Below are 12,126 nucleotides of genomic sequence, written 5' to 3' on the forward strand. Positions count from 1 at the left end.
TAAACTGAAGATTAAAAGTGAAATCAAGGCCATTAGCACTTTTTTTTTTCTTTTTCTGGGTTGTAAGCAAAGTCCTGCAAACTCTTTCTTTTGAAGACATTTGGACCAGAAGATGGAGCTGGTACAGTGGAGGAGGCTGAGGGTCTGGCTGGTCTAGAGGAGGAGGATAAGGCTTTGGCTGGTCCAGATGATGAGGATGAGGCTTTGGCTGGTCCAGAGGGAGGGAGAAAGAGTTTGGCTAGTCCAGAAAAGGTTTTGTCTGGTCCAGAGAAGGAGGATGAGGCTTTCGCTGGTCCAGATGATGAGGATGAGGCTTTGGCTGGTCCATAGGAAGGGGGGAAAGGGTTTGGCTGGTCCAGTAGAGGTTTGTGAGGATCTGGATGGTCCAGAGGAGGTTGAAGAGGGTCTGGATGGTCCAGAGGAGGTTGGTGAGGGTCTGGGTGGTCCAGAGGAGGTTGGTAAGGGTCTGGATGGTCCAGAGGAGGTTGAAGAGGGTCTGGATGGTCCAGAGCAGGTTTGTGAGGGTCTGGATGGTCCAGAGGAGGTTGGTAAGTGTCTGGATGGTCCAGAGGAGGTTGGTGCGGGTCTGGATTGTCCAGAGGAGGTTAAAGAGGGTCTGGATGGTCCAGTGGAGGAGGATGAGTGTTTGGCTCGTCTAGAGGAGGCTTTGGCTGATCCAGCGATATTCCTGGCCTGCCGTATGAGTTTGTTTGCCATCTGTGATGGCCGAATCCTTGCTGCCTCACTCACCCTTTTCTTCTTTTGTGCCTGTTGTGCCTCTTTCTTTTTCTGCAGATGTTTTTGATATGTTTGATACGATGACAGGCAAGACCACCTTAATGGCTGGTCTATTGTCATTGTCGATGCTGTCCACTGCCTTGCTTTAATCATGGATTTTACAATTGCAAGGCTCTCATAAGTTTCCACATTCATGGAGCATCTGTCTGCTTCAAGAATATCATCCATGAGATTAAATGATCCCTCAACCAGGGGGCCTGTGAAAATGCTAAGTAGTGCTTTGACCAGCTGACCCAGAATGGGAAATCTCACACCTTTTCTGGATTTTTCATGGATACAACTCTGCTCCAACAAACTACATCAACTCAGCCTTCCTCTTCAATGTAGTTCTGGGCACACGTTACCAGGTCCACATCTATTTGGTACGCCCGTATCTCTTCCTCTAGTTGACCAATCTCCTCTGGTGCGGTCACATTAGACAAGGCCTCTCCTAATGTGATAAAAGCCCCACAAATGGAGTCATTTTGAATCAAAGAGGGAGTGAGTGCAGAAAGTGAGGTGATTATCTTGTTGTCCAGAGGAAGGTTTTTGAGAAGGAACTTTGTTGACTTCATGTATCCTTCTCTGAGTGAGTTGTAAATGGTTCTTACCCATATCTTCCTCTCCACACGGGCCATGTTTAGTGCAGAGTAGCAGTATCTTCCAACAGACAACCTTTTGTCTGATAGTTGCAAATCTTGACTCGAGACATCAACCTTGATGATATCCTTTGCACTCAGTGGGATAGCTTCATAAATTTGCTAAAGAGCTCTTGAACTAGGGCCACCATCTCCACGTGCAGCAAGTACGCCATTGGTTTTTCATGTTGCATTTTTTTCAAAAATCCCTAAAATGTTGAAAGTACGCCTGCAAACATAAAAGAAAAAAATTATTTGACATTTTCACATGCGTAAAGAAAACACAACAAGAAAACAGAATTAAAGACAAGTTGCATACAGTTCAAATAAATAGCAGTGCATTTTAAAGAAGTGAATAAAGTATAAATACTTTTAATAGCTTTTATTTCCATATATCAGATGTAAATTACTCCAAATTAAATTATTAACGAATTTGACCAGGTCTGCAGTTTTTTTTTTTTTTTTTTACTGGAAGAAAAGGAAACAGAATATTAATCTGCCCCAAAAAAAGGAGAAAAATTGCAGTGTTGAGATTTTTCAAACACTTGACATAAACTTAAGACATTTTTCAAGATTTAACTTAACTTTAAATTACTGAAGTAATATTTTGGTGCATAATCATTGTTTTAGTCAGATGTTAATCAGATCATAATCAGATGTTATCATCAGTTAAGTCTTTAAAATGTTTTAAGTGTATGTCAATGTTTGTGGCTGAAGAAAAAAGAAAAAAATCGCAACACTGCTATATTTTTTTCTTAAGATAAATATTCCTTTTCTTTATTTCCTGTAAAAAAAAAATGCAGACTTAATAAAGTATTTTACATTTTTTGCCTTGGAATTGAATGTCTAATCTTTTCATTACATTTGAAATATGGAAATAACATACTGATTAAAAATAATTTCACTTTATTCACTTTTTTTAACAATAAACTGCTATTTATTTGAACACTTCTATATAACTATGCATAACTTCTAAAGCTGGTTATGATTGCTGTAGAGAAGACCTGGCTGTTCCCTTTGTAAAAAAAAAAAACAACAGCTTTCATTACATTTAGCCTAAAGTTTTTGCCTACAAAAGTTAGCCTGCTACAAGATATCTCTGAACATGTCGACCATGACTTTGAATCGGTCAAACTCTGTAAAGAGCACAGAGATTCGTGCCTTCCGGTCAAGGTTGGCTTGTGTTCCCATTCGGGATGTTGTGGCTTGTTCTTGTTGAAGAATTTCTACTCTGGTCTTTTCCTCAACTGTTATGCATATCACGTCAGCACTTCGTTAAGAAGGCTTCTGTATCACACACACACACACACACACCACTGTGGCTATTTTCATTGCTTATTCCTACATAAAATCTAACAACACTCTAAACTAGCACATCACTCTACATGCAATATAATACAATAAAAATGGTTAACTGCAGAGACAGAACATTAAAAAAATACTTATATTTATACTACAAAATGATAAGCATTACCTGTATTTGTGTTCTTCATTTGGATCCAGCACATAGTAATAATGCACCACCAGTACATCCATGAGTTCATTCAGCCTGGTGCACACCTCCAGCATCTGAAGAAATCTGTTGCTAATAGGTCTTATCAAGCTCTTGGAAGGAAGATGGAGCAGACTCTGAAACTCTGAGAAAATCTCCTTCTGTTTTGGTGACTTCTCAATATCATAATAGACATCGGAGCAGAAATTTTCCACTTCTGTGCTGAACGGACTCATGAGGGCCTTGGCAGCATTGGAAACCATGTGCACGGTGTCTCCAGACTTGTCAAGGAGGTATGGGTTCTCCTTCCTTGCTTGAGAGACTGCTGATAGGGGAGCAACAGTTCTCTCAGCAGAGGACTGTCTCTTACTCATCTCAACCACTTGAGTCCTTTAAGCTTTAAAATCAGCCTTCAGCTTCAATGTCTACGCTCATCTCTGCGGATTTATCTCGAGTAGCAGCATTCCGAACATAAGCATTCACTATTTGTCGTGGTCGCTGGTGCTCTTCCTCCATTCATTTACATTTAGGCATTAGGCAGACGCTCTTATCCAGAGCAACTTACATTTTTATCTCATTACACATCTGAGCAGTTGAGGGTTAAGGGCCGCGCTCAAGGGCCCAACAGTGGCAACTTGGTCGTTGTGGGGTTTGAACCTGGGATCTTCCGAACCGTAGTCCAATGCCTTAACCACTGAGCTACCCCTGGCCCCAATTCTAATCTCAGAAAGCAAATCAAGAAAATTGGGAGGATCACTTTGTCTCTCCTTCAGCCGTAGCTGCAATAACATTAAGTCTGAATCAATTGCTCCACGAAGCAGCTGTTCTACACTTACCCTATCTTCACCTTGTGCTGAAATACCACCTCTTTTCACTACTTTGGCCAGAAAGGGTTCAATTCTCCGAACATGGTCTGACAATTACTCACCAGCCTTCTGTTGAATAAGACGAAAAGAGAAGTAAAGGTCCTCAGCAGACTCTGCTGAACTAAATGCACTATCCAGTGCGTCAAGGAAATCTTTGGCAGTGGCACCTTGCTCTTCCTCTCATATGATTGGTAGGTGAAATAAATTGGCTCGAAAATATTAAACCGCATGCGCAGGCTTTAAAATATTATAATTTTTTCCCCTCACGGCCGCACGCCGGAGATCCGGCACGGTGCCGGAATACTTTAAGCCCTGCTTAAAGCAACAGCTTCAGATCTGCTGGGGCCAGATTGAGGCATCTGGACCGCTGATAGGGGAGCAACAGCTCTCTCAGCAGAGGGCCATCTCTTACTTATCTTAACCACTTGAGTCCTTTAAGCTTTAAAATCAGCCTTTAGCCCTTCAATGTCTATACTCATCTCTGCGGATTTATCTCGAGTAGCAACATTCTGAACACGAGCATTCACTCTTTGTCGTGTTCGCTGGTGCTCTTCCTCCATTCTAATCTCAAAAAGCAAATCAAGAAAATTGGGAGGATCACTTCGTCTCTCCTTCAACCGTAGCTGCAATAACTTTAAGTCTGAATCAATTGCTCCACGAAGCAGCTGTTCTACACTTACCCTATCTTCACCTTGTGCTGAAATACCACCTCTTTTTACTACTTTGGCCAGAAAGGGTTCAATCCACCGAACATGGTCTGACAATTACTCACCAGCCTTCTGATGAATAAGACGAAAAGAGAAGTAAAGATCTTCAGCAGACTCTGCTGAACCAAATGCACTATCCAGTGCGTCAAGGAAATCTTTGGCAGTGGCACCTTGCTCACCGAGTCGCAGTGACTTTACAACCTCTAAAGCAGGCCCTCTCAAACACTCTAGGATTCGACATCTCTTTACTTGCTTAGCCAATTCACTCTCCTGAACCATTAAAGTTGCCTGTTCAAGCCAGTACTCCACAGAATCCTCCCCAACGGGAGTAGGAGTGATGCCTGAAAAAATTCGGGGAGGGCGATAACCATACTCCTCAGTCTGCCTTTTGCTAGTTTGGCTGACAACGTCAATTATAGCACGCAAAACCGACTCATCAGGCCCTCGTGGAGGAGAAGAGGGACTGCACAAACCTTGTAAGTCAACTGGGGTCAGCCATTAAAAAGTTCCTCAACCTAGCTGAGAAATCTTCAGGGGCAGCTAGGGCTTGGCCAACTGTCACAATTTTTCTCACAGCATCACTATCAGCAGGCGTAACTTCGGGGGGTGGAGTTAGGATTAATCACTTCTCTGCATTCGCAAAGAACTAAAAGACCATCAGCATCGCTGCTAAATCTCCCACCCCTCACTCTGACACGCCCCCAACACCGTACGGCATTGTAGAATTTCTTCGATTCTTCGACCATAGCACTGATTGCACGATATTACAAAAATATATTTTTGTCATATACACTTTACTGCATGCTACAAACAAATATGGAAGGTTAGTAGCACGGCAGTTTGCCAAGCATTTGAAAACGCATTGTATGTTTTGCTTACGGCCATATGTGTACATGTAAATTAACGGATACGTATGATGACGTATAACAGTGTTGTAGTGGTGTCCCATTTCTTAGGGGAAGAGGCAAGGGGTAGGGGAAGGGGGAGAAAATAGAATTGGGATTGGGCTTAAATTAAACTCTCGTTGCAGGCCTGATTACGATGCTTGGGAGTGGTGCATGAGCGGTCACTTCACTCTAGGAGCAAACAAAATGGAGCAGGTACCTGAAGTTTCAGATGAGGGGAAAAAGTCGTTTCTCACGCGGACTCACCAAACCCTTGTCGAATCCACCTAATCCAGATGAATTTCGAGTTCGCTGTCTCAGCAATGCAGTCGGCAGTCCTTGTGCACTGAGGATAAAACCGCGTCGGACTCACGTAGTCAAAATGACGGCCAGATGGCTCCCGGAGGCATGCTCTCTCGGCAGGTTTAACTCGGCGAATATCACACGCACACAGTCACTAATAATGCACTTTATCAGTCCGGTAAACTTATATCATCATCAGTCCACTTCTAAACTTAGATGCGGGAAATAACTGTGTAATTCTTACTCTCTTGTTAATGAGCTTAGATTAGCCGTCTGCTCTCCACTAATTCCTCTCTTCTTCCCATAATTTCCTGCTTCCCCTCTAACTGATTAGGGTACACAGGTCACCATACACTTTTAAAATAAAATAAGAAACATTTAAACATTCAAATAAAATACAGGCCTCCAGAAAATAAATACATGTCGGCATAGTACATTTAGAATTTATATTTCTCAACATTCTACAACTGAAAATAAAACATACAAATATATACACATACAGTAAAGCACAGGGCTACATGTGTAAACTGTTCCCCTGCAGATGATGATTTACACAGAGGTGATGTACACACACTCTCCTCTTACCAGCTTAAATAAATAATAAATTAAATTGTAGACGATTGGAGACTTGGATGGATGTGCTGATAAATTTTCCTAAGCTGACGGAATCGTACGGCCGCTTTATTCCAACCACCGGAGGCTGCTAGGGTTCGAAAAGTCAACACAGTCATTTATGGAGTCTTTTCCTTGAGTCAGTTGGAACAATTTCTCTCCAATGGTGGAGAAGTTGGCCGACTGTAAGTAAGTTGTTGTTTGGTGTATGTACTCAGTGTGTCCCACACTTCCATGGTCTGGACCCTGGAGTTTGTTGTGTTTGCTGTGATATGCCACCTTTATCAGTGATGTCATTTGTTATAATTACTGTACTCATTTCCATAATACAATATACTTATACTATCTATATGTGTGTGGTGAAGTGAATTACTTCCTAATTTGCATCTTGTACCTCATTATTATTTCTTTTATTATACTGCACCAAAGCCCTAGAGAACAATACACTGTTCTACTGTATGGAGTAAAAATGACAATAAAGCTCTTTACTCTACTGCGTAGTTAATATAGTTACATGGAAACTGCAGAAGTGGGAATTCTGTGCTAGACTATGTGGTTTACCTGCGACTAACATGTTCTGCTTTCTGATGTACTTACATTAGACACGTTTGTGTGTCGGTGTGTTAACTTCATCCAGTGTCTGTGAAATGGCTCTGCTCCTCCTCCTGCTTTACTTTCACCTGATTCCGAACATTAACTCTCAATGTGAGTCGTGGTGCTGTGAGTTTTAAAGTAATTCTAGAAGTACTTTTGAATTTACATAAAAAAAGATTATAACAAATTACTTACATTCAGTTTGATCTTCAGTGTGTGTATAAAAACATGATCTGTGTGTGTGTGTGTGTATGTGTAGATGATCCTCAGCCCCGGCTGTTCGTGTCTCCTGAAGTTCTCACAGTGAGCGGATCAGTGTATCTTCACTGTAATGTTCCACACAGTGTTAAAGTGTCTCAGTGTTATTTCTACCCAGAGAGAGACGACACAAATACAAAAGTCTCTCCATCATGTCAGCTCTCAGTCACTGGTTCTGAACTGATCAGGTGGACAGGACGCAGCTCTCCTGGAACTCTTCATATTATTTGTTACTACACTGTGGAGAAATCAGGGATTCGTACTCCTTCTCCTCACTCTCTCCCAGCTCCAGTCACAGTGCTGAGTAAGATCTGTGTTACAACTTATAGTAGACCTTTATATAATATATGCACTTTATGTACGTATTACTGTCTGTGTGAATCATAAAATTACCTTAATGTACTGTGACATTCATGTTAGTGTAATTCATTAATTTTATTTTAAAATATCCATTTATTTTATTTATTCCTCTGCAGATCAGAAACCAGTACTAAGTGTCTCTCATGATGATCAGTTTGATGAAGTCAGACTTGTGTGTGTAATACCAGAGTCAGAGTCAGTAAGAGCTGATTTTAGCTGTAATCTCTACACTGGAGAAAATCCTCAGCCTTATCGAACCCAAACATCTCAAAAGAGACAATCTGGGAATCTGGTTTGTATTTTTACAGCAGAGAGAAATGATCTGTTCAGACGTCTGCAGTCAGTAAAGAGTGATGAAGTGAGCTGTGATTATTCACTGATCTCTGACCCGACTGCTCGATCCCTAATGAGTGACAAATTTAACATGATACGTAAGTTATATTTAAGTTATTCCTCAGCTTTTATAACATTGATTGATGTTTAAACTTCCGTCTATCAGGTTTCTCTTTTACATTCACACAGTCGTCCATCACTCCTGAGAAATCCACTAAATCTAAGTTACTTTTATTTATTTCCTGCTGTTTAGTTGTTACTTTTTAAAAAACAAAACAGAAAAAAATGAAGTTTAATGTTCATTATGTTACACTTGTAAGATGTGATAATTTTATGCATTTCTTTTTTTAAACAACAAACATTGTAAATTATGTGTGATATTTTTTTTAGCAAAGAAAATGGGACACAATTGTAATGAATCAGTTAATGTTTGATTTATTTTTTTATTAAAACAAACGTGATTTTGTTTTGTGTATGATATTCCGAAAAAGTAGTTATAATTTATTGTGAGCTTACACAAATCACAGGAATTACAACTGGAATCAGTTTGGCATTTAATTCAAATGGACATTGTACATTTCAGTAATTGACATTGTAATGTGTGTGTGTGTGTGTGTGTGTGTGTGTGTGTAGATGTTCTTCAGCCCCGGCTGTTCGTGTCTCCTGAAGTTCTCACAGTGAGCGGATCAGTGCGTCTTCACTGTGATGTTCCACACAGTGTCAACGTGTCCCAGTGTTATTTCTACCCAGAGAGAGACAACACAAATCTAAAACTCTCTCCATCATGTCAGCTCTCAGTCACTGGTTCTGAACTGATCAGGTGGACAGGACGCAGCTCTCCTGGAACTCTTCATATTATTTGTTACTTCACTGTGGATTTCTCAGTTCGTACTCCTTCTCCTCACTCTCTCCCAGCTTCAGTCACAGTGCTGAGTAAGATTGATGTTACACACACCATTTAATAATATGTTTTATGAGTAAAACCTTTGTGAATGAATTATACAGTTACATAAATCTGATTGGAAGGTCGGCGTTTTGAGCCCCAGCACCGCCACGTTACCACAATTGAGCACTTAATCAAAGCCTTCAACCCTGCCTGCTGCTTTAGGGGGATTGTATGCTGGCTGACCCCATCTCCCGATTATTATTGTTTATTTCTAATGTTTTATGTTTTTTAATTAAGTAAAAGTTAGAAAAAGTAGACCTACATGAATAACTATAATACATAGAATAACTACATGTACAGTAATACAATGACATATAAAATGGAGTAAATGTAATAAAAATCACAAGTGAATGCAATGGTTACCCTAAATGAAAATAAGTTTAAAAATTTGTAAGTTAGAACAAACTGAAAACTAAACTATCATTTAACAAACATGTGCTACATTTACTAAATATATTTTAATGAAATTTAAATCATACTGGTCTATCACAGAATTAATATGTTACATTTATCTAATTTTATACATCATTGTATTACATGTATTTATTTAGGTCTACTTTTTTTTTTTTTTTTACTGACTTTTATTTTCACTTTTTTTTTCACTTTTTTGACAGTATATTCTCACTTCAGAAATCAGAAAAATCTTAAAATCCTAACAGAAAAAGACCTAAAAATAGTTACATAATTTTCCTTACGAAACATTCAAAACAAATAATAATAATCACAAGGTTCCCTGATTGTCAGCTTGTTTACTATGAAGTTTAAAGTGATTTTTACACTTTACATTTAAAACAAACGACACCCGTATAGGAAAAAAATCTACTGCCTCCCCAAAGCCATAGCGATGACGTGAGGTTCCGAGAAGGTAACGACAGTCTGCAGGTCGGAGAAGAAGTGAGAAAGGGCGCACACCGGTCATGAACTTTCCTAAGCCGCAATCGGATGATAACCAACTTCCCTATCTCCCCAAGAGAACTTTCATACACGAGGGACAGAGGAAACATGAAAAAAAGACATTGATTTTTGCCTTAGATACAGTATGTTGTTAGGTTTTTACAAAAATAATATGTGTAACCAAAATTACACTTAATTACATTAAGCAAATGACAACTAAAATAATGTTTACACATGAAGATCTGTTGACACAAGCAAACAAGACAAAACCACAAGATAAAATTAAATTTATTCCTGTTAGGAAGATGGCTCTGTCTCCTGCTGTATTTTTATAATACATGGTACTGACAAGCAGCCTGCATCCTTTGATCGAAGTAGACGCGGCTGATCACAAGACACTAGCAGTTCACTCAGATACTGCAGCGCGAGACCATTTAATACTTTATATTTTAAAAGTAGTATTTTAAAATTAATGAAAATTTTTCCTGGGAGCCAATGCAGTGTGCAGTGATAAGATACTGTAGGGGTGATGTGCTCGCATCTTCTGGTTTTAAAGAGGACTCTCACTGCAGGATGAATGGATAATATGTGCTGCTTCCTTTTATACAACTGTTATTGTCATACATATTTATTCATGTTTTTTATTTGTTTATATTTGCAGATCAGAAACCAGTACTAAGTGTCACTCATGATGATCAGTTTGATGAATTCAAACTTGTGTGTGAAATACCAGAGTCAGAGTCAGTAAGAGCTGATTTTAGCTGTAATCTCTACACTGGAGAAAATCCTCAGCCTTATCGAACCCAAACATCTCAAAAGAGACAATCTGGGAATCTGGTTTGTATTTTTACAGCAGAGAGAAATGATCTGTTCAGACGTCTGCAGTCAGTAAAGAGTGATGAAGTGAGCTGTGATTATTCACTGATCTCTGACCCGACTGCTCGCTCTCTAATGAGTGACAAATACAACATGAGACGTAAGTTATATTTAATCACATGACTGGTCCTTTATGTGCAATTTTTTTTATTGACATTTTATGTATTTTTTAATTGTAAAAAATGTATTTTAGATTTCTTTCCTGAAGCAACACAGTCATCCACAACGAACAGACCTACTACTGGTAACTGACTCAGATTTAATGCACATTACACTGGAGGTCTTCATTTTACTCTGGTCATTTGAATTGGTTTAGTAACGGCCAAAAAATTCACTGTGTGTAAAGTTATTTCCGTTATATTTCATCACATGACTGGACTTTTATGTGCATTGCTTTATACATGTAAATTATTTTTAATATTTATGCATGTCTTATTTTGTCAGGTTTCCATCCAACACACTCAGCCACAACTGAAGAATCAAAAGCGGGTTAGTGACTGAAGTTAGAACTTTGTGGTGTCATTTTACTTTGTTAATTTATATATTGTGGTAATGCAATACAATTCCACCGTACTGTATAGTTTAGGCTGCAACAAAGGCTACACTCTTAGTAAATCCATGGTATTTACACTCTCTATATACTGCACTTTACAGAAAAAAGCTGTCAAGTCAGTTTAAAAAAAGACTAGAGATATTTAGAGAAAGAATCTAAATATATTATATTTAATAAATTAAATCCCAACTTACATGTTGTAATGTTGTTCGGCTAGTGTTACATCACTTTATGGCTTAAACTAATGTCCATCATCTCTCATTATTCCATTATCAAGATCTCTTCACCACTAAGTAATAAAAGTTATCCTAAGACAATTTGTTTTGAAAGAATGAATCTTTCTTTTTCTACCTTATTTAGTACTGCACCGCTTTTCAGTTTTTTTTTTTAGACATTTTTATTTACATTTCTTGGTGCTCACTGTGCCTTTAATGCAAAACCCAATATTTTCTTTTTAACTATTATGATTGTAGGTCCAGTAAAATTCAGTCAAGAGGAGGAGGTCAGTTTAACCTGTCTGTTTTAGATATATTTTAATCACACACTCTAAAGTCAGGATGTTGCTTCAGGAATTATAGCGAATTAAGAATATATATTTTAATATTGTTTTTATATTTTCTTCAACTATTCAGTACTTTTGTACCCGCCCTGTCTGATAATAAGGTAAGTTAAATAGAAGCAGTCATCTTAACACTCACCAAAGCCTGTCTCTTTTAAAAATCAAATAAATAAAACACCACAATCACCACATTCAATGCATATTTAATATATTGACAAAATTATTTAAACTAATTGCAACTTTAAATAACATTGTTAACATGGCCTGAATTATAGAGCATTACTTCTGTAAAGAATTTTACACACACTGTCTCTTTTTAAGCTCTGTTTGTTTTGTATTGAATGTTATAGCTAAGGTCTTGTTCACACAGGCGTTAAAACCGAGCGTTTTTCTGGCGTTCGTAGCGTCCATTGAACCCGGATCAAGCGGCGAGGATTTTCTACAAATAGGAGTCAATGGGCGTGTTCACACGGG

The 12,126-nt window shown here is 38.7% G+C and overlaps 1 protein-coding gene across 1 annotated transcript in view; it reads left to right on the forward strand.

Moving 5' to 3' along the window:
- Positions 1 to 11,757, forward strand: part of LOC128510943 (uncharacterized) — a 42,127-nt gene extending 30,370 nt beyond the window's left edge. The window contains exons 5-8 of the mRNA XM_053483484.1: positions 10,734 to 10,784; positions 10,985 to 11,029; positions 11,567 to 11,595; positions 11,726 to 11,757. Coding sequence (XP_053339459.1) covers positions 10,734 to 10,784; positions 10,985 to 11,029; positions 11,567 to 11,595; positions 11,726 to 11,749 — 149 coding nt within the window. The 3' untranslated portion in view covers positions 11,750 to 11,757. The remainder of the gene's footprint in view (positions 1 to 10,733; positions 10,785 to 10,984; positions 11,030 to 11,566; positions 11,596 to 11,725) is intronic.
- Positions 11,758 to 12,126: the final 369 nt, after the last annotated feature.

This window comes from Clarias gariepinus, chromosome 23, assembly GCF_024256425.1.
Source record: "Clarias gariepinus isolate MV-2021 ecotype Netherlands chromosome 23, CGAR_prim_01v2, whole genome shotgun sequence".
In the NCBI taxonomy this organism is placed as follows: Eukaryota; Metazoa; Chordata; class Actinopteri; order Siluriformes; family Clariidae; genus Clarias; species Clarias gariepinus.